General features: G+C 44.5%; 2 protein-coding genes across 5 annotated transcripts in view; both read left to right on the top strand.

The window, feature by feature from the left end:
* Window positions 1-5,511, top strand: part of HMX2 (H6 family homeobox 2) — a 9,340-nt gene extending 3,829 nt beyond the window's left edge. Inside the window, exons 2-3 of the mRNA XM_017649692.3 lie at window positions 2,580-2,848; window positions 3,733-5,511. Coding sequence (XP_017505181.1) covers window positions 2,581-2,848; window positions 3,733-4,286 — 822 coding nt within the window. The 5' untranslated portion in view covers window position 2,580 and the 3' untranslated portion in view covers window positions 4,287-5,511. The remainder of the gene's footprint in view (window positions 1-2,579; window positions 2,849-3,732) is intronic.
* Window positions 5,512-8,374: 2,863 nt separating this feature from the next.
* On the top strand, window positions 8,375-19,148 carry BUB3 (BUB3 mitotic checkpoint protein). Of its 4 annotated transcripts, none has more exons than XM_017649693.3 (8): window positions 8,375-8,534; window positions 8,886-9,080; window positions 9,623-9,692; window positions 11,426-11,577; window positions 14,032-14,190; window positions 15,886-16,063; window positions 16,321-16,537; window positions 18,805-19,148. In XM_017649693.3, exons 2-8 carry the CDS (start codon window positions 8,886-8,888, stop codon window positions 18,812-18,814), a joined length of 981 nt encoding a protein of 326 aa, XP_017505182.1. In that variant the 5' UTR covers window positions 8,375-8,534; the 3' UTR covers window positions 18,815-19,148. The 4 variants fall into 4 exon arrangements, with proteins under 4 accessions (XP_017505182.1, XP_017505185.1, XP_017505183.1 ...); XM_017649694.3 differs by having other exon boundaries at window positions 8,392-8,540; XM_017649695.3 differs by having other exon boundaries at window positions 8,450-8,563.
* Window positions 19,149-23,063: the final 3,915 nt, after the last annotated feature.

The raw sequence follows: 23,063 nt of genomic DNA, 5'->3' as shown, positions 1-23,063 counted from the left end.
CCTCCCAAGGCCTGGTACAGGCAGTAGCTACAACCTTGAGTTTCGGTCTTGATCAGTAGTCTGCTTGGGCTGGTCCCTCTTTTTCCCCTGAGCCTCAGTTTCCCCATCTGTACATTGGGGATAAAGATCTGTACCACAGGTTTGCTGTATGGTTTAAAGTGAAGAATGATGGGAAAGGGTCCAGCCAACTCCCTCCTCCTTCCCCGCCCTTCTCGCCGCAACTCCCAGGTCTTCCCCAGCGGGTGGCCGCCCTGGCTTTGCTCGCTGGGATGGCCAGTTTCCTGCGGGGTCGCCTGCCCGGACCCGGAGACCGCAGACCGCTCCCACTCAGTATGCTGGCGATAGGTTGAGAGGCCGCAGCGGGGTGAGAGGGTGGGGTGTTTCTTTCCAGGAACCTCCCCTCTATCCCCCAACGGTGCGGGGAGTGCAGGACCGGCTGCTGCGTGGCCCTGGAGCCTCTGACGCGGCCGCACGGGGGAGGACGCACAAATTGTATTTCAGCGCTGGGTTCTTCCGGGTTAATGAGCTGACACCATGATTAAAGCTGACCATTTGTAATGTGTCTCAACCCCGCCGCCGAGCCCTGAAGAGGTTAATGTGGTGACGAAGGGCGACACCTGCCCCTCGCTGGCCTCCCGGGCCGTGGCGCACAGACCCTGGCCCCCACTTCCCTCGCCTGCCCCAGCCCCGTCTGCGCCGCTGACTCCTAATCAATTAGCCCATTAACGAGCCCTTCGAGGAGTTAAGTAGCGAGAGGTTCTGCTACGGGTAGGGCTGCAGTCGGTAACTCACCGCGGCTAATGATATTATAAGCGCTTTACTCCATAACCCCCTCGCGGCGCGAGCGAGGAGCGAACTGCACCGTCATGGCGCAGCATCTGGACGTTTGTGGGAACTGATTCCAGAGTCTTCTCTCATCCTTGGCTGCATCTGGGGAGCAGCGTTAGGGCAGAGTTCTGGGATATCTCGGTGGAACTGTCTCTGAGAGCCTCGGGGCCTTGCCTCACCTTCTTTTCCTCAAGGCTCGTGTAGACAGACAGCTGTGCCCCTGAACCGTTTGCCTGCGTCGCGCTGAATCTAGATCCCGTAACAGCAAGATTGGGAATTAAAGCGGGGAGAGCCGGGGTTCAGAGCCGACGGTGAGGTCCAGGTTTATTGAGCGCCTACCGCATGGCGGGCTCGCAGTTGGACAATTTGACCAAACCTAGTGGGTTAGAATTGCTTCCCCAATTTTAGGAATGAGGAAACCGAGGCTCAGAAGAGTTTAAGTATCCTGTCCAAGGTCACTCCGCCGAGATTTGAATCAAAAGTTAAAGTTAGAATGCCTAATTCTAAGATCATGTCCCTGTTATCACCTCCTTTCCATTCCGGGAGAACAGTGATTCACTTTTGCAGCAATTACGTGACCTCCAATGTTGATCAAAAAAAGATCACTATGGAACAGGAGGGCAGCTCTTGGGCTATCCCGCAAAGGTTTACAGAGTACCTACCATGAGCTCGTAGTGCGTCTAGGCTCTCTGGCGTTTTCCATTCCTATCTAAGGCCATCCTCAGAACAAGAGAAGGGGGGAAGATGCTCGAGTTCATTTCACCTATGAGGGCAGTGAGCCTCTGATTAGGTTTCTACCAGTCCTAGTTTACGCAGCAAGTAAATTGCAGTCCTGGGACTAGAACCAGGACTAGAATCCTTTGCAACAAGATCTAGGGTTCCCCCCGTGTCCCGAAATCACCAGCCTTATGGGCCTGTGACAGAAGTGTGGTCTGTTGGCAGGCAAGGGCAGAAGTTGTCTGCTCCTGGACCTCCCAGTTAAGCTCCGGGGTCAGAGTATCAGTTCCGAGACGCATGCTCCTAAATCCGCCCCTCCTTCCCGCGTGGGGTGCAACCGTCTGCAGGGTGCCAGCCCCATTTGTCCGCCCTGGCAAGAAGGGGTAGGAGGCTGGGGGAGAGTAGTGGTGAAGCCCGTGCGAGCCCCTCCGAGGGTTCGAGGATCCGTCGCATGAGCGAGGCTTCGGGACACTCTAGCTCTCAGGCCCGCGCGGTCGCTGCTGCTGCCCCGCCCTTCGGGGTCCGAGCGGTCGGAGTCGCCACAGAGGCTAGGAACCCGGCCTGGCATCTGCTCTGCTTTCGGCTCCCGCTATCCCTGGTTGAACACAGCAGATGCCGGCCGCGCTTTCGGTGTGCTACTCGGCGCACAGGCGCTGCCGTGCTGGGCCTGGGCTTTTTGAAAATTTCCGGGGCCGCTCGGCGGCGCTGTGATTGGCCGCGTCCGAGTAACCTCTATGCAAATGAGGCAGCGCCACCTCCGCTCAGCCGGAGTCCCAGCGAACTGGCGGGCAAGGGGCATTCGCGCCGGGGCTGGGCGAGCGCACCCAGAACTGGGCGGGCAGGGACCCCAGAGCAACCGTCCGGTGCCAGCGTGTCCCCAGCGCTGAGGGGACGCCTCGCCAGCTTCGCAGCCCCCTCCCCTTGGCCCCCCTCCCCTCCCTTCCCCTCCCCACCCGCCTGCCTACTAGCACCACCTTCACCCAGATCGTCTCTAAAGGGAGTTCTTGGTTTCCTCTGATTTCTTATGAACCCAGGATGGGCAGCAAGGAAGATGCGGGCAAAGGGTGTCCGGCGGCCGGCGGCGTCTCCAGCTTTACCATTCAGTCTATCCTGGGCGGGGGCCCCTCGGAAGTGCCACGGGAGCCCGCCGGCTGGCCGGCCAGGAAGCGCAGCCTGTCGGTGTCCTCGGAGGAGGAGGAGCCGGACGACGGCTGGAAGGCACCCGCCTGCTTCTGCCCAGACCCGCACGGCCCCAAGGAGCTGGGCCCCAAGCACCACCCCCCCATCCCCTTTCCTTGTCTGGGTAAGGATCACACGCCGGCGGGTCGGCCGTGAGCAGGCTCCAGGGGCGGGAAGCTGTGCCGGGTCCGCACGCCGGGCCCCCTCTGGCAAGAGCCGCGGCCACCTCCGGTCGCGGGGCGAAGGGAGGGGTCGCTCGCGAGGTGCTGCCTGCTCTGCCTGGCGGGAGCTCCGGCGTAGACCGCGGACACAGACCTCGCACGGTGCGGTCTCGGGGAAGGTTGGGCTGGAGGAAGTGTGTACCACAGTGGGGGCACAGGCCTGGTCGTCCACAGGGATCTGCGGTCAACATCCCCCATTGTGCATCGGACACTTTCCGAACACCGGGTCTGGAAGTTGGGTCTGGGCGGTTTGTCCCTCTCTACCGCAATCTCTTTCAGCATCTTTTTTCTCCGCTGTCTCTGCCTCTCTCCTCCTCCTGGGAATGATTAGCACTCCAAGATGATTGACAATGGTGCCTTTCAGAGATGGTTCCTCTTTACAACATCTGACGAAGGGGAGCCCCGCGTAGTCCTTAGCGCGATTTCCGAACAAACGGCCTGTGAAATGATGCCACCCTATAAAGCTCGGGGAACTCTTCCAGCTCAGTTATTACAAGGCAAAACCACCTTTTAAAATGAGGCTAATGTTCCCCCTGCAGACCTCCAACCCCTGTTGCCACATGTCCTTTCACGAAGCTGGGAGCTCAGAGACCCCCATATTCGAAGGGTCCCTCTCCTGCTGTTTTTAAAGGCCGGGGTGCTGGGTTTTGGGTTTCAACGAGAGGAGAAGAGGAAAGGGTTGGGACCAAGGCTGCAGCTGCTCGCCAGCCCCCTGGTCCCGGATAGAACTGGGGGGTCTCTGAGGCTCCCCGACTCCATGGCCTTCCTGTCTATTCTCACTCCCCAGGTACCCCCAAAGGCGGCGGAGGCGCGGGGCCAACGAGCTCGGAGCGTACGCCTTTCTTCTCTCCTTCGCATCCGGACTTTAAGGAAGAGAAAGAGAGGCTCTTGCCCGCCGGCTCGCCGTCGCCCGGGCCCGAGCGGCCGCGGGACGGCGGCGCCGAGCGGCAGGCAGGCGCTGCCAAGAAGAAGACGCGCACGGTGTTCTCGCGCAGCCAGGTGTACCAGCTGGAGTCCACCTTCGACATGAAGCGCTACCTGAGCAGCTCGGAGCGCGCCTGCCTCGCCTCCAGCCTGCAGCTCACCGAGACGCAGGTCAAGACTTGGTTCCAGAACCGCCGCAACAAGTGGAAGAGGCAGCTCTCGGCCGAGCTGGAGGCGGCCAACATGGCGCACGCGTCAGCACAGACTCTGGTGGGGATGCCGCTGGTGTTCCGGGACAGCTCGCTGCTGCGCGTGCCAGTGCCGCGCTCGCTCGCCTTCCCGGCGCCGCTCTACTACCCCGGCAGCAACCTCTCGGCCTTACCGCTCTACAACCTCTACAACAAGCTCGACTACTGAACGGCCCGCGGCCCCGCGCCGCCCGCCTGCTCCCCGCAAGCCTGGCGTCGGTGCCCTCCCCGTAGGGCTCCGGAGCAAGGCGGCGTGCTCCCAGTAATATTAAGAAATACACCATGTGTATTCATTATCTCTTATTTATGGCCTCTGCCTACTTTTTGTTTGGATGGTTTCAAGTATTTATCGACATTCTTCGAGCCAGATCGCCTGCTTTCCACCCGAAACACACCGATACTCTTCGAAAACCATTTTCTCGGGTGGTGGTGGGAAAGGGAGTTTCGGCTAGATTGACATTATTAGGAAAAAAAATCAGAAAAACAGCAAAACCAGGTACACTCCCCTCCCCGTATATACACCTGTATATATGTACATGCACACACAGCCAGCCAAGCCAGCCCTCCTCCTTGGGGGCTTTGGACTATTATCGCAACGCCTCTTTTCGTTTCCTTCGTTCCGAGAATGGGTAGGCGCGAAGGGGGTAGATTCTAGATCTGTAAATATTTTTAAAGAGAAAAAAATAAATCATTTTAAGCTAAATTTGTTCGGATTGATTGCCTGGCGTGCTAACGCACGGAAGTCCTCGCGCTTTTCGGTGGAGCGGCTAGCGGTCGGGCAGCAGGCGAGGTCTGGCTCTCCCCACCTGGAGGGTGGGGCCGGGGTCAGGGTTAAAGGTCAGGAACTTGGCGCAGCCGAGGCCGCAGTTGGACTGGAGCTGCATTTCCTGGTGTAGGTGGTCCTGGCGCCAACTGCGGCATACCCCGGCCGGAATCCAGCTCCGGAGCCCGCGCAGAGAGGGACAAAGGCGGGGAGGCAAACATCACTGCAGAAGCAATTGCCTCCCGGAGCCGGCATGTTTGCGGCATAGGGAGCGCCTTGGGTTTGGCGGCAGCAGGGTTCGGTGCGACGTGGCCCAATCTGCGAACCGTTCCTCTTCTCTGAGGGCAAAGGGTAGGTGGGGTGGCGCTGCCTGGACCAGGTAAAGAGCCCGCTTTGCTGGTCCCCCAGCCTGGAGACAAGCTTGTAGCCGCGCACAGTTCCCGAGTCCGTGACACAGTTGTGCGTCGCGCGCGGCGCAGGAACTGGGTGCAGAAAGACATCACTTCGTTTGAGGAGGGAACTGAGACCGGAGACTAGGCAAAGAAAGCGCAGGAGGCAAAGGTGTTCCCCCACACTTTGTTGTTGTTTATAGTTTGCACCGTGCGCTGATGGATGGCCGAATCACCTGCAAACTCTTGGCGGCTCGCCCTGAAAGCAACCGCAGCGCGCGGCTTGCGCGCCCACCGCCTTCCGCGTCTCAACGCCTGCCACCGCACGGGGGCCGGGAGGGCGCGCGCCGCACCTAGAAAACAGCCGCGCGGTGTCATGCAAATGGCAGTTTCTAGATGTTAGACCGCAGCCACCTGTTCCTTGTAAAAGTTGGGAATCTAAAGATAGTCTGAGCTTAGATGAGGCTGACGATTCGATGTCACGTGGGGCGTGCTCTGCGGTCCTCTGCCTCTGACCTGCGCCATCTCTTAACCGGTACAAAGGTGTCTGGAGTCCACAGGGCAGAGGCCGGGTCTCATGCTCTGAAAGGGTAACATCTGCTTGATAGATTTCTCTTTTAGTCGAGAGGCATCGAAATGATCTGTGTTGTGAAGGTATACAGTATATCTGAAAATCGTCTATGTGACCCATTCTGTCTAAAATACCTGATCTTTTATCCATTTTCAGGTCATATTTTTTCTTCTCACATTAGATTTAATAAAAATCACAATCTTTTATAAGGGGATGTCAAAAGGATGTTATACAAGACCACATCTGCCAATGCTGTTAGTTCAATTGCATTTATTTCATTACAGCTGAATTCAATTCAATACAAATTTACTGAGCCCTAGTATTTGCTGAGAACTATGTTAAATAGTGGCTAGAGAAAACAAAAGTGACACTGTTTTCTTCTGATTTATTTGGTTCACATATGTCAATGATGTTCTCTTTACTGATGACCTACTTTAAGTTCTTCTTTTCCTCTAAAGTTGTATAAGATAGCATGAAGAAATAACTGAATTGCTTTTAAGGAACTACCTGTATGGGAATATTCCATCCATATCATTTCAATAGATTTTTTTTTTCAAGAGATGATGGTTTTTATACTATTGGGTCACTATATCCGTGTTAGGCTTGCTTCTCTTACAGGAAATGGTTTCGTCTAGCTACTGTAGGCATTTAATGGCAGAGAGATTTTGCCTTTAAGGTTTTAGGGATGACCCTTTTCCAGTTTGTCATATAGAGGATATTTCACTCTGGATTTCATGCTAAATCCAGGAATTATCAGTCAACAGTGTAATTAGTTCCTAGGAATCTCTCTCCTATGTATTAACACACATACACTCATGACTTTGCATTTGGATTTTAAATGTTCAAGAGTCCACTGTGGCCAGATTTTCTATCTCAAGACTATCAATTCATTTGAATAATCAGCAAAATAACCAGCCTCCTTTCAGGCTCTAAACTGGATTTCAAAGATTGACGTTTCTTAAAACTCAAATTGAGTCCGGCTGCAACTGCATGCCCAGAGGGATCTGAATCATACACACACTGGATAATGAAATACACTTCTATTTTATTAGCAGATAATTCATGCTCAGAATCTCAAAACACTAATAGAATTAAATAAACAACTGGGGGAGGAAACCAAATAAAATTATTGGAGATAAAATTATTTAGCCAAAATTAGAATGGAGGCAAGGTAGTGATTTAAAAATTCTTAATCAAGCCATTAACTTGTTGGAAGAGGATAGAGAACCAACTATAAGGACTGGTGAGGAGGAATGGTAAGAAACTGTCCTTTTAGCAGTCATATCATCAATACAGTGGGCAGAAGAGTGGTTGTTTTGTGTGTGTTTACTGTGTCAAGAATCATAAGCAATGTACACGAGTCATGGTATGTGAATGCATAGAAATCAATATCATTTTTTCTCTATAAATATACCTTAAAAGTTGAACACTTAAACCCTGAAATTTCCTCCTCCTTCATATAAAATCACACAAGATTTTTTTCCCACAAAAGTCAATGGAAGAAAGTGATAGCCTGGATTAAACTGAAAATTTTCATTTAGTCTGTGAAATTCAGTAGTGAGTCACAGCATTACAGTTATAAGTTAAGCATTGTTTTTCTTTCAAGGAGATCAAATCATTTCTCATTACTGAAGCAACCTTCTTGCTTCTCCTATTTCTGGAAGATTCTAGAAACAAAAATGGAGCAGACAAACTGCGATTCTGGGGAGTTGTTGGGGTGGGGGTGTGGGTGGATGAGAAGCTTGGAGCTGTCATTATAGGACCCTTCTTAAACAGTTCTAGAAGAAGCTTTTGAACTTTAACACATTGCAGAGTAATTGTTTCTTAGTTGTCCACCCTTCTAGACAGGGAGCTCCCCAAGGGTAAGGACTGTCTGATTAATGCACCTTCCCAGAATCTCTCACTAGGCCTGGCACACAATGGGTGCTCAGTAAATGTTTGCAGAAAGATGGACTGATAAAACATGGTATAAATAAGAATCAGTTTCTATGAGATCAACAAATCTCAAGACAATAGGAAATGTGAGACCCTGGTTGACAGGTGGGAACTTCAGGAAAATAAGAAAAAAATCAGGGCAAGATAATACAACTAATTAGAGCAAATATTTCCTTCTCCACTCCAATTTTTCGTTAGCTTAATGGGTGTATGAACGTCCAGTGACAGGGAGAATAATTTAATTCTATATGAGTATTGGCCAAAACGGGGTTCTTGTGTCTGAGAGATTAACTGAAATGCGGACCGCGCCACGGGTGCAACTGGAAAGAGCATCTTTCCCGCCTACTATTTAGAGGACTGGCAAGGCGTCGGCCCTAGGGAAACTACACCTCCCAGCATGCTGTAAACATGCGGGAGAGGTCGTGTGTGCAACCTCGGCGCGGTGCTCTTTGGGATTTGTAGTTTGTACTCATTCCTCCCCCCCGGAGGGTGCCTCCGCCTGGAGGTAAAATGAGGTCACGTGGATCGGAAAAGGCACGGTTTACCTTTGAGCCGGAACAAGATGCCTGGGTGACCGCGAGGCCTCTGAACAGACCAATCCACTGCCTAGAGTGAGACGTTGGCGTTTGAAACCAGCCAATGGCAGGCATACACTGGAGCTTCCTTCCCACCTTTTCCCAGTCTGCGAGTACACTGAGGCAAGCTAGGAGGTGGTGGCGGCGGCGGCGGCGGCGAAGTTGCTTCTGAGTGGAGCTCAAGGTAGCGGTGAGAGGCGACGCTGCTCAGAGGTGTACTTTTCGGGGACTACCTGGGCCAGGAGCTGGTGGAGCCGTCTGCAAGGAACCCGTTTCGCTTTCCTTTAGTTTGGGGGCTTCCGGGGCCGGGGTGTAGGAGGTAGCGGTGCCAGACTGCGGGCTGGAGTTAGGCCCGGCCCGTTGGGGCTTCTGGAAGAGGCGGCGGGGAACAGGCGGGCGAGACGGGGTGGGCGCGCAGGGTCTGCGCAAGCGCAGAGGCCTCGCAGCCGACGCTCCCTAGGTTCCTCGTGCGTGGAGGTCTCACCGCCCGGTCCTCGGTCAGCCAATCTCCCAATTTGGGGCGCTTGTTCCGTAGATGACCGGTTCTAACGAGTTCAAGCTGAACCAGCCACCCGAGGACGGCATTTCTTCGGTCAAGTTCAGCCCTAACACCTCCCAGTTCCTGCTGATCTCATCCTGGGACACCTCGGTGCGCCTGTATGATGTGCCGGCCAACTCCATGCGGCTCAAGTACCAGCACACTGGCGCTGTCCTGGACTGCGCCTTCTACGTAGGTGTCCTGCTCCCACTTTTGACTTTACGCCATCCCATGTTAATAGCATCCCTTTTCCAGCAATGGGTAGGTAGGTAGAGGCTTGTGTCGATGTTGTTATGTGGACAGGTCTTTACATTTTCCCGAATACCTGCCTTAAGTCAGGTACCGTTTTTTGGTGTTGGGGACATTCAGACAGAAGAAATTCGGTCCCCCTTTTCAGGTGAAGTGTGATGGAGCAACCCTGCAAACTTTCTGGTTATATGACAATAGTATTTGAAATTTGTAACAAGATAGTACAGTTTGGCTGCCTATTGAAAGGCTTATTTGCTACTCAACAGGAATGACTGTTTATTCTCAGCCAGTGTGGTGAAGAGGTCTTCTTTAATTTGTTACCACTTACTTGCTTTGTTTTTTGCGTTGTTTTTTGTTTATTTGTAGAGAATAGTTGAGCTTAGTGTATGTCATCCAGAGCATAAACAGAAGAGATAGAAACAGGAATTTTGAAACACTTTGTAGAGCCCTGTGCGTTTGAAATGATTTGAAACTTTATTTTGTAGGACCCAACGCATGCCTGGAGTGGGGGGTTGGACCATCAATTGAAAATGCATGATTTGAACACCGATCAAGGTAATATGGCCACATGTTTACCATTTTTGTTGTTCCTTCAGTACTAGGGTATGATGTTTATTTAGGAAGGTTACGTCCTATTGTTTAGTTTATATGTTGCTTATATGCAAATAAAAGTGTTTTTTGCGCTTGAATGTGGGACGTTTTGTAAAAAAGATAACCATTAAGTTTCTGATTGCATGCATTTTTTTTCATAAAGTCCATTATGATCTCCATCTGAAGCATTTACATGAAATGGCATTTAAGTGTTTCACCGTTACCTTGTTTTTAAACTAGGTCCTGCAGTGGTCTCCTTTTCATTAGGGTTTTCCAGGACAGAGCTGATGTTTCAGAGTTCTCATTTCAGAAACTAATTAATTTGGACTAAAGGGGAATAGGTTTTCAAAAATTTAACATGATAGTCATGTCCCGGTACTGTATTACTCCTGCTTGTATAATTATTTATCATAGAATGTGATTTATTGAAAGAACTTACTGAAGGATTAACAAGATGACACCTTTCTTTTTAATTAATTACTTAGAGTCCAAAATATGAAATGACTTACCCAAATTTTTATTGTGACTTTGGAGGGGAGCAGAGATTGGAATGGAACCCAAATGCACAGAGCTCTTTAGGGGAGCATTTATTTATCTTTATATGCATGCTAATGTTAGATATGATGCACTCCAGCAGATGGCAAGGCACAGAGATACGAGTACATGAGGATGAGTTGGACAGTGGGTGCGTGGATAGAGGATGGGCACAATTGTCAAAAAAAAAAATGAGAACCCAATTAGGAGAGAGGCTTTTGTGTGAAAGTCACTTTGTCATGTAATCATAACTGCAGATGTTTGGTTTTGTTTGCTAGCAGCTTCCTCTAAAAGTTAGTTTGCAGGTTTGTTTAAAAGGAAAGAAAAACTGGAGATTTTTGGTGGTAGAGACCATGAGTAAGAGAATTGGCTGTCATCCTCAGGTCATTACTAAGCTTCATGAGATGCATTTCCTTCTTGTTTAAGTGATAAATTTTTAAACAGGTAATTCTCCTGTTTGAGTGTCAGGACAACACTGTTCCTTCTTGTATCCTTAGCTTGTGGTGTAGATTCTGGTACATAATAGGTATTTGGTATAAGTTAGTTGAGTGAATGAATGAGACAGTGCGAAGAGTTGAAAGAAAAGAAATTCTGTATTGGAAATTTGACCTCCAGGGAAAACCAAGTGGATTAATCCTAAGACTGCTTTTTTTTCCATCCCCAGCTCTTAGATAATCTTTTTACCACTTTAAAAAGTTTCTTGTAAGCACTGGCTTAATATAGTAAGTTTTATCCAGATCCAGAAGACTAGAGTTCTCCAGTCATTTGTTCTTTCACCAAGTTTTTCTTGAGCATCTATCATGTATGAGAACATACACTAGATTCATTTAGAACTGCAGAGTCAAACAATTAAGAAATCAAGGGAGGAACATTACAGATGTGTCACCATTTTAATGTAATTTGAAATTCAGGTCAGCCATTGATATGTACGATGCACGTGAATCAGACTATGTGTTCTGTGCAGTAAGGTGAACAGAGAAGAATGGGTAACTTTGTAGTCATGGAGAAATATTTGTATGCAGACATTTCCATTGAGTTGGTAGAATTAGATTCATTACAGTTCACTGAATGTTTCCTTCTGTTGTTCACTTGAGGAATCTCTGTTTAGCAGAGATAGTAAAGGTAGGTGGTGTTTTCTGTTATTTTTTTTTTTCCCCCTGTAGAAAATCTTGTTGGAACCCATGATGCTCCTATCAGATGTGTTGAATACTGTCCAGAAGTGAATGTGATGGTTACAGGGAGTTGGGATCAGACAGTTAAGTTGTGGGATCCCAGAACTCCTTGTAATGCTGGGACCTTCTCTCAGCCTGAAAAGGTAGGCTCTTTATCTTCCTAACAGGAATTATGTTCCTTGCGGTGATTTGACTTGATACACATTTGATAGATATGGTATTGAATTTAAAGGTTAAGAGGTGATGGGTCTCTTTTACAAACCCAATTACATAGAAATACTTTGACGCAAAGGAAGTTTAATTTTGGTATTTCAGTCACCTTTTTTCTGATGGTTGTCCATTTTGTGGTGGATAGCTCTAGCTTAAATAAATCTACTTCTCTGTACTGTTAATGCTCTAAATCCCAGGATCGAGAGCAACACACTGCCATTTCAGAGAAGTCATTTAGCAAGACTTCAGTTACCTTAAATTGGGTTTGATGCACCCAAACCAGAAAGTGGGATGGAGTTATGACCAGAGGTTTCACTTGACTGTTAAGACGGTGAAATAGGTTATCATTTAAAGTTTAATGAGAAAGGTGTTCTGTAGTCCCTAATTTTTACTTTTTATTTATTTATTTTATTGACATGCAGTTTGAAGGTTCTAATGAACAAAAATTCTTAAAACTGTAACATGTATTATTCTAACCTTTTGATCTGTACAGTGAAAGTGTACTTGAGCATTCTTGCTGTATCCTTATCAGACTTCATCAGGTGGTGGTTAATTTTAAAGATTGATTGTTTTAGCAGTTTAAAGGTATCCTTCACTTGAGTCTATTTTCTCAGTGTAAATATACTATTCAGTTCTTGCTAGCCATCATAATATACTGTAGTGCATCCAAAGAGCCATTACTTTAGTCACATCACAGTCGAGTCCACTCCTGGCAAGACCTTTGTTCAGAATAAAATAATTGCATTGTTTCTAGTCTTGATTTATGGTTGAATGTAACATGTTAAGAGCTGTGATAAATTGCTGACAGAATATCATATAATGGACAGCCATACTGAAGCTGCTTATTGGTTCAGTAGGGTTCATTATGTCACTTTTTTAATACTTTCTTTGATAAATGTATATACCTAGTCAGTAGCATGACAGTGGTTTCAGTTGATTTACGATCAGTGGGGATAGAAAGCACTATTAGAAGCTTGTGTGTCACCTGTGTAGTAAAGATTTAAGATAAAATTTCCAATCTGATTGTACTATTATAAATTGATCTTTTTCTGGATTCTGTATTTCCTAAGTTTGATATTTTTGTATGTCTTAGCTTAATTTCTGTTTTTGTGCAAACGTTGTGTTATCGAATAAACTGGTAAATTTTATAATCCTCTTATTTAAATGTGCTTATATTAAAACTATTCTTTTGAATACTTTTAATTCCTTATTTTTCCTGTGGTCAAATTAGTGGCTGAATATTAAGGGCAGATTGTAGAGACTGTTGAGTTACATTGTTAACCCCAACTTGGTTTTTTTGGATGTGGTTTAATTATGAATGTTAAAGAGATTCTCATACCATGTCATGGGGCCTTTTCATTTTTTATAGTGATTTTCTTAAGGTTTTAAAATATTAAATGAGGTGAAATTAGAGTTGCTTATTAATCGAAAGTGATAACCAGAATACAGTTATATATCTGAAGTCTAGGTTTAAAAATGGTTTAACATCAGGGAACTGTTTTGCCACCATTTTCAAGAATTTACTGTCTATTTGGTCTTCAAATAGTATTTGCAAGTAAAACACTGTAAATGCCTGCTTGCAGGAAATTCTATCATTTATTATAAAGGAATTTTTTGTGGACATTGTTTTAATATTGAAGAAAAGGCATTCATTATGTGGGGGAAAAAATAAGTGCTCTTAAGGGAGAAAATGCTTTTTAAATTTTCCCTAAAAATGAACTCTGTCTTGAGTGGTTAGTATGACATCAGGGCACAAGAATTCGCTTTGTCATGGGCCAGACCACTATCCTTGTCTTTTGATCTTGAGTTTGCCACCAAAGGCAACCAAGCACCTAATGAATGATGGCTCCCCTTTTCTTCCTGGGAAGGCCTATTCAGTGTGACAGCTGGGAAAGGCAAGATTTTTTAGAGTTACAATATGAAATCTTCCAAAAGGTGGTCATAGAAAAAATAACTTTGAAAATGATTGATTTATGGAAAGCTAGAGGCCTGTTGAAAGGTATTCTGAATTGTTCTATAGCTTTATTGTCTCCTTTTTGGTAGTTTTTACCCTTTTATATTGTCACTAAGTGAAACAAGTTTGTAAAAATGGTTAAATACTTGTTTTTCGTAATGAAGAGAATTGTCTTCAAAAGTGTTTTTGCAGAATTAATTAAAATATACATTATATGATACTTGACTAAGTATTAAGAAGATTTTAGGTTTTTTTTATTGCTTGGCTATGACTTGGCCTGTGTAAATGTACTGTTTAAAATTTGGTACCTGGCTTTGGGAACCTGATGAGCTTCATTTCTCTATGGTTTTCTGATTAGTGGACTTGTATTTGGGACAAAAGCCATTTTTAGACAAGTGGGTGATCTTTAGCAAGTTCTGGTCTTCCTTGAAAGGTTTATACCCTCTCAGTGTCGGGAGACCGGCTGATTGTGGGCACCGCCGGCCGCAGAGTGTTGGTGTGGGACTTGCGGAACATGGGCTACGTGCAGCAGCGCCGGGAGTCCAGCCTCAAGTACCAGACCCGCTGCATACGAGCCTTTCCAAACAAGCAGGTACTGACCAGTTCCCCCTCTACGTACCCATTTTTGGAATTTGAAAATAATATGAATGTAAATAAGAATGATTTGGGTTCTGCCTTTAGAGCTTTGGCTTTTTTTTTTTTTTTTTTTTTGGTGAGTAGTGGTTTAGAATTTGCTGTTAGGTATATTTTCAGTAGCCCTGTGCTAAAAGGTAGTGTGTTAACCCAATTTCAGAGAAGGCCTGGATGTTCAGAGAGACTTAAGTCATCTGCTAGTGGATTGAATAAAGGTCTTCAGATTCCTTGTTTATCCTGGTCCAGGGACACAGTAATCAAAGAGTTCTGCAGGTATTTGAAATTACAAACCAGTGAATTCAAATTTAAATCTGGGCATTTAGGATTATGAAATTTTCTGTTCTCTTCTTTTTTGCCTGTTTGTAACCCCAACACTAACCCAGTTCTTTAAGCTGGTCTGACAGCAGAACTTGAATTTTTTTTCTAAGAATGCCACTGAGGCTAGAGAGGCAGGGCTGCTCGTACTGTGAGTAACTCTGGCTGTGCAGGGTGGGTCCCCCTCCCATCATCACTGCGAAATGAGACTGCCCTGTTAGTGAGCCCCGCTCACCCCCAAGCCTGGCAAAGGGGAGTAGGTGGTGTGGTCAGCTGCTGTGGACATTTTGCAAGAGAAGTCCCCCAAAACAGCAGACTCTATGGCTGTCCTTCAGCGTTCGTGGAACTTGAAGCAGTTATGTCAGTTGCTCTCTTGGCCCTTTACCTCAAAAGGCTAGTTAGTACCTGAAATGATGGTGACAATTCTTTTTGCTTAGGAAATTGTAAATTTACATTGAAGATTAACAAATCGTAGTTATGTCAAGCTTTAAACATTTAAATGCATGATTAAAATACCCTTGCATTTATAAATTTGTTTTGTGTCTGAAACTTTCTGTCAGAATATATCTCCAGTTTATAAAGGAAGTTTAACTGAAAGTAAGATTTCACTGACTTTTTTTCTTCCATAACTAGTGTTTCAGGTATAAATCTTACCTTGAAGATTAAAAAAAAATAATTAAAATATGAAGATTCCATATTTATCTTACCTCTTTACCTTTGATATATTGTCATTGCAACGTAAGGTGAGAAGAGGTTTGAATTTGTAGGGCACTTAGAATATTGCAGCAAATCTGTGTTGCTTGTATGTAAGCTTGACTTTACTGTAGTCAGAATGACCGAGATGGAAGGTTGGCTTTCTAGCAGATCTGGATTATTGATACCCCAGTGAAGGAAACAGAATTCTTCTTAGACTTGTTAGACGTGAAGAGGCATAGACAGAAGGAAAATAGATTCAACGGATAGAACAAGTCTGGGTTCCCTTCTGGATAGGACAACAAGTAAATGATACTAAAACACTTCAGAATTCTAGCTTAGGTTTGGCCAAATAGCTAGACGTTGGTGATTGCCACGTGCAAGGCACTGGTACAGTGAAGAAAACAAGTGATGATAGCCTTTGGGTTTTTTTAATTTTATTATTATTAGAGCAGGTATTCATGCTCTGAACTTTGGGAGTGGTCATAACTATGTTAGTACAGCTTAAACGCTTGGTTAAAACCTGGCCATACTTTTCATTTCTGGAATAATCATCTTTAGGGTGGGTTGAATTGGGGAATTAGTGCCTTGTTTTTGGAAGTTGAGGTCACCATTTTGTCGTTCTTTCTCTGTTCCCTCTTGGCAGGGATATGTATTAAGCTCTATTGAAGGCAGAGTGGCAGTTGAGTACTTGGACCCAAGCCCTGAGGTACAGAAGAAGAAGTATGCCTTCAAGTGTCACAGACTGAAAGAAAATAATATCGAGCAGATTTACCCCGTCAATGCCATTTCCTTTCACAACATCCACAATACATTTGCCACAGGTAAAATCCAGCCTGCTGACCCCTATCTAATCATTAAAATAACATAATTTTGCTGTTAACTGAACACTAGACATTTATACTTAGAGGTCTTTTAAAATTGTGTTTGCATTTATGATATGTGGTGGGGGGAAATCTGGTACAATACTCTGGGGGAAAATGTAACTTCCGTGACCTTAAAAATTAACCATTTGTTAAGATAATGGTTATTTCTGTGTCTGCTTTTAAGAACCATTTCAACTCTTGAACTTTTCCTGCAGGTGGTTCTGATGGCTTTGTAAATATTTGGGATCCATTTAACAAAAAGCGACTGTGCCAGTTCCATCGGTACCCCACCAGCATTGCCTCACTTGCCTTTAGCAATGATGGGACTACGCTTGCAATAGCATCATCATATATGTATGAAATGGATGACACAGAGCATCCTGAAGATGGTATCTTCATTCGCCAAGTGACAGATGCAGAAACAAAACCCAAGTGAGTATGCTTCACCTGTATTTGAGCCTTTTCTTGCATTCAACCCAGGATTTATTAATTTTTCTAAATTCATGAATAGCATTGTTGATGCCTGCTTGATATTGAAGCTGACTGTAGGGTTGGAGTTGATTTTATCTTGTTCTCCCAAGCTTTCAATATCCGTAGGTTGATAGACGTCTGATGGATAAAATTGTGCCTAGTTGTTTTGTAGAGAAGAATGTCAAACTCTCATTCTTCTTGAATAGGCACTATTATTTGGATCTCTGAAGTTATTACTAGCTCATTGCTTCAAAATTAAGTTGAGGAATTCAAGAATAATTTATTTTAGCAAATTCTATTTAAGATATTTAAGAATTTGAACTGCCAAAAATCTTTCCTCTCCACAGAGGTTGTTTCTTTAATATTTACATAATGTGAATGACCTTCAGGTCTTACTGGAAACCAAGAATAATACAGCCTCTCCTAGAATAGCAAATTTCCTTGGTTTTGAAATTTTCATAGATATTTTGACTCCTGGTTGTAACTATTAATGGAGAGGAACTACTAATTTTTTTTTCTTTCTTTCTTTCCTTTTTTTTTTTAATCAACAGGGAAAGTCTGTTAATTACCTGCACCAGGCTTAAAAAACTGAAACTTAGGTATTTGAAAAACCATAAAATACTTACCTCCAAGTGTCCTTGTCCTGTTCCCTGTTCCTTTCTACCCAGGCCCTGGAAGGAAGTCCTCAGTAAATACCTAGGGAAAAACAATGTTTTCAGGATTTCTCTGCTTTCCTGAAATAAAATGGTAGAATTAGGTTGCTGAATTAGGTTGAGTCCCTGAGAGCGGACAGAATATTAAATATTCAATATCATGTATACTTCTTCAGCTTGACTTTATAGAAAAGTCTTAGCATGTGAGGCCTGTTGGATAAAGGGCTGTGTTTACATCTGCTCTCTCACTTTGGTATTTCTTGTCCTGGCCAGCCATTTTGATCTCATGCTGTTCTTTTTTCTTTTGAACTTGTAGGGTCACCATGTATTAACAAGATTTCATTTACTTAAGTGCCATGTTGATGATAATAAAACAATTCGTACTCCCCAATGGTGGATTTATTACTATTAACAAAGAAACCAGGGACAGATAGTAGTTTTAATATTATAAGAACCTGAAAATAATGGAAAAGAGGTTTTTATTAATAAAAAAACAAGCAGGCGAACACTTCCTTAAGTGCATGAGATGGTTTGATGGTTTGCTGCATTAGAGGTATTTGGGCAAACAAAATTGGAGGGCAGTGACTACACTTTTGAGAATCAGTTTTGACTTTGATGATTTTGTTTCCACTGTGGAAATAAATGTTTGTAAATAAGTATAGGTAATAAAAATCCCTTTTTATTCTTTCTGGGCCTTAAATGGTAGAGGAAAAGGCAAAAGGTTCCTGGGCCCTTTTTTTTTTTTTTTTTTTTTTTTTTGCTGGTTATAGTTCCTAATTCTAAAGCTGCTTCAGACTGCCTCATGAGGAGGTTAATCTACAATTAAACAGTATTTCCTCTTGGCTGTCCATTATTTTCCGAAGCAGATGGTTCATCGTTTCCTGGGCTGTTCAACAAAGCAGGGTTAAGGTTGACTCCTGGGAATCAGCTAGTTTTCAATCTTATTAGGGTGCAGAAGGAAAACTAATAAGAAAACCTCCTAACTTGATTTTGTGACTGTAAACAATTATTTATTAGCAAACAATTGATCCCAGAAGGGCAAATTGTTTGAGTCAGTAATGACCTGAGAAAAGACAGAGCATATCTGTGTATTTGGAAAAATAATTGTAACGTAATTGCAGTACATTTAGACAGGCATCTATTTGGACCTGTTTCTATCTCTAAATGAATTTTTGGAAACATTAATGAGGTTTATATATTTCTCTGACATTTATATAGTTCTCATGTCCATTTCAGTTGCCCAGCCGTTGGTGATTAAGGTTAAAAAGAAAAAAATTATAGTGAGAATGACATTCATTTCAATGTAATGCCCTGAAGCAGAACACGAATTTAGCTTGGCCTATTCTACGTAGTTGCAAATGGTATTTTTGTTGTCAAACTTTTTGTTTTACTTACATTATTTACAAATGTATGTTTCTGAATGAGACTTGGACCTTTACTGAAATTTATTTTATCCATGATGTATTAAAGATTTTTTGGGCTACAGAAAGGTTTTATTTTTATTTTATAAGTATATCAGTGAAAACTTAGTGTAAGTCTCAACCCATCTTTTGAAATGTATTTTCTTCATTGCAGGTCCACCTAATCATCTCGTGAAAGTGGTTTCTCTATGGAAAGCTTTGTTTTGCTTCCTACAAATACGTGCTTATCCCCTAAGGGATGCCCTCTTGTCTTTGTGGACACATTACTTAGTGTGTGGATTTCTCTGTTTTCTGTCTTATAAAAAAACTTGTCTGTGCGCCCTTTCGTACCGACTTTGTGTAGGATGATGACTCTTTGTGTCCTGTGCAGTAGTCTGAAGAATTTTTTCCCCCAGCAAGCCCAGTTGCTGTTTATGAGCAGCTTGAGCTCTTTTGTAAAATAATCTAAACCTGTTATTTCCCTGCTGTCAAATAAATCAGAGATTCAGAACCCTTAAATGTTGGATGTTTTTAAATGTTGGTAATTAATGTAATTTACTTCATAAAAAGGCTTCTGTAAAGCAAAAGTACTTTCATCAAGGGCCTGGTGGGGATGACATTTTACCTTTAAGTCCACACTGCCTCGTTTAATTATGTCTGTTCTGCCGTACATGGGGATTCAGCCCTGGCTAAAGTGATCTGTTGGAGTTCTGCCATTCCCCTTGTGCCCTTTTGCTGGATCAGCGTGGTCCGTGAGCCGACTGTGCAGCTTCACAGGACGGGGGCGGCCCGCATGGCAGCTGACAAGGTGGCCTTTGTCACAACTCGTTCCTTAGTAGCATTAGTGCAGGAGAGCTTGTGCGGCTCAGATGTCTGTGTGCTGCTGCGATCAGCGTAAGCACACAGCCGTGTGACAGGCCTATCTATGTACACAGGCCTGTCTACATATCCGTCGAACGCTAAGTCAAAGTGAAGCCCTTGGGATGGTAAATACTGTGACAGGCAGAGACTAACCGAGGGTATTGGTTCCTCAGTGTGATATGTGCTTAAAGTCATAACCACTTGGCTGAGAACAGCATAAATTTAAAACGTTGAACTGGAAGATAATTAATGCAATACTGTAAAAGGTGACTAAATCAAAGCAATGTTGGGGACCTGTTTTTGAGGTTGTGGTGTGGGAGAGCTTTTTTGGACTTCCATCTGGATGTTCTCTTGTCTCTTGAAACCAAATGTGGCTTAACCTACATGCATCTCCCTGTCTTCACAATTTGCTTGCTTAATTATTGTGGCTGCCTTTTCCCCTAAAGACCCTGGTGTAATACTCCTAGCGTTTTCATTCCTGACATTTTCTTTGCTGTTTTAGGTGTCTCTTCAGTTTGTCTTTCTTTCTACTAATCCTCCCCCACTGCCTTAGAGGGTCCCGTCTGTCCGTTTTGGGGAGTGCAGTCGCCTCCAGTCCTTTGAAGCAGTGACATTGAAACATTTTATCTGTGACCACAGTAAAAAATAAACTTGAACCATGGTCTAGAACACAGAGCTCAATAAAGTATATGTAACGGAAAGTTTTATAAAAACTCTACTTGCCCTTTGTACATGTGATACATCTGATTTCTTACTGTTTTTTCTTATTTAGTTGTTTTTAAAGAAATGCTGGTTATGGCCCCCGGAGCTGATGCTATAACAAATGCCTTGCCACCTCTCATTTGAACAAACTACTTTGTACCACACAAGACTTTAAAAACACTTGCTCTCTTCATCATTGCTGTGCCGGGGCCTCCGGAGCACCAGTTCTCATCATAGCTCTTCAGTCCCTTTATAGTAAGGCGTGCCTCCAGCGCCTGCAGGTCCTAGGAAGGGGCTGCTCGCTGTCAAGGCGCTCTGGGAAGAAGGGAGGTGGTGCCGACCGCGGGGAATTCTGTCAGGTGGGAATGTTCTGATGGCAGCGATATCTGGTTCTGAGTCCCACAGTGGAAACACTGAGGTCCTCTTCCTCTGTGCTGGGGAATCCAGGCCCTGTTAGAAGGACCAGGGCCAGACCGCTCAGTTTGCCTTGGCATTCAAACCCTTCATTGTTTTGCCTTTGTTGTCTGTTGAACTTGGTGTTTCCCAAGGTGTTTTTCTATCCACTAATCTCTTCAGTGAAACGCCTCTGTCATCAAATGAGACCAGACCTCTTCTCAGCGGGAAGAGACTCCGTGCCCACTAACCTACTAAGATTGGAGAACTCCTGCAAGTAAAAGTAAAAATATGCCTTTTTCCCCATATTTCTTTGACCCTGATTTCTGCTCTTTGCCCTATTCTCTTGAGTTTTTACCTGCCCAGCTGCATTTTATTCTTTATTGTTCCCCAGAAAACATTTGCATTCTTTTACTGTGAGTGCTAGCAAAGCTATTTGTTTTCTATTACTCAGATGCACATGATTCCCAAATCCCACAGTCTGCTCATATTTTTCCTTTTTTGAATTCGTGCTAAAGTTTTGAATCCATCTTCAAGGTCTGTTCAAGATGCCCTTTTGCACGGAGCCCCCTGCCCTTGTTCTAGCTCACGATGAGTGTGCCCTTTGTCAAAGCTTGGGTGAAACACCTCCTGGTCACATACCTTTGGTAATTATATTGCCTGGCATGTTAACATTTTTGTGTGTGCATATCTTGCACCCCTGCTATGTTTTTTTTTTTTTATTGACGTATAGGTGATGACATTGTATTGGTTTCAGGTATACAAATGGTGATTGGACAGTTATCTACATTCTTTGTTGCTTATCCCAATTAGTGGACTTACCAGTCAACATAAAGTTATGTTATGCAATTATTGACTATGTTTCCTATGCTATACTTTCATCTCCGTGACTCATTTATGATTGAGATTTTGTGCCTCTTTCTCCCATTCACCTATTGCACCCATCCACTCCACCCCTACAATGTTCTGTCAAATGCAGGGAGCACATCTTTTTGTATTATCTGTCACATAAACATTGTGTTGCTTTGATATTGCTCAATGATGGAGGTGGTCCGTTTTTCAAAATAATTTTCAGTGTGATTTTAGAATAAGAGTCACTGTGCACTGGCCATGTGACCTTTAGCTTTAATTCATTTAGTACAGAAGTAATATGTTCATTGTAGGAAATGCAGAAAATGAATTACTCTATCACACAGACCTCTAATAGGAGATAACATTTTGGTGTATATGCATCCTTCAGAAATAAATGTGTATAGTTCTTCATGAATGTCTATTAATCATGTCATTTGAAAATGCCTGGATGAACACATTTGAAGATTTTATCTGAGATGGTATGATATACAGTACATGCCATATAACTGCATCACACTTTGAGGGGGCATCCTAGAGGTACTTTGAAGTATGACTGTCTGGTCATCCCTAGAGCATCTGAACCTGGCTACAAGAGGTCCTATGATGGCGGCTAAGAGGAGTCTGGCTCTGGGGAACTCCATGAAGTGGACTTCACATTTGCACCCCCAAGCGTTGGATGGGCAGGTGTTCCAAGTGGTTACATAGTTGGTAAATGAGCTGCTTCTCATATGGGCTCACTGTTCAGGCTCTTGAGAGTGAAAGGCAGCAGGCGCATGCTTATTTACCTATGGCCAAGTTGCTCCTGAGTATTGCTGGGGGTTAGTATATGTAATTTTATAAAACTAGGATCACATAGAAGAATCCTGCTTTATACACTTAATGCGTTAGGAAAACTCTCCCGTAATTTGCTTCTTAGTGGCTGCCTAGAATGATTATTTGAACAAATATTTAGTGACTGCTGTGTGCTAGGTGCTGGGGCTCCAGTGGTAATTAGGAAAAAGTCTCTGCTTTCACTGGGTTTCTAGTCTGGGGCAGGGAGTTTGGCTGGTAGTGACAGGCATGCAGACCATCAGCACAGTGTGACGGATGCTGTAAAGCCATATGTGACAAAACCGTAGTGTGACCAGGTATTGCTTTCAAGTACATGGACAGCCTTTCATCCTCATATGTTAGCTGTCAGTGAAGGAGCAGCTAAGTTTGGTGACTGCTTTTAAATCGAGTGTCATATACCTGGTGAGTATGCTCTTGACAACCTGGGCACCAGGGAAAGCAGTGTGGACAGGAAGCCCCTTTTTGCGAACTTTCTGGTTAGTGCTTTAAAGAGGAATGAACGTAGCAAGATCTGTTGAGCCACCTCATCCTGTGGCCTGTCATTCTCGAATTGCATCTGCTAGTTTTATCAGATCAGGCAGCATGATGAGATATCTTAAATCGTGGAGTCCAGCCTTTAATCTGGCTTTGAATCCTGACTTCTGCTTAATTCATTGTGTCACTTGCCAAGTTAATTTTGGACCTGGTTTCCTCATCTGTAAAATGGAGTTAATACCTAATTCATGGAGTTGCAAACAGTATGTAAGGTGTGTATTAGGGTGTGCCTGACACAGTCACTGAACAGGAAATTCCTGC

This window comes from Manis javanica, chromosome 7, assembly GCF_040802235.1.
Source record: "Manis javanica isolate MJ-LG chromosome 7, MJ_LKY, whole genome shotgun sequence".
NCBI classification, from domain to species: domain Eukaryota; kingdom Metazoa; phylum Chordata; class Mammalia; order Pholidota; family Manidae; genus Manis; species Manis javanica.
This window is presented reverse-complemented; position numbering and strand designations above follow the sequence as displayed.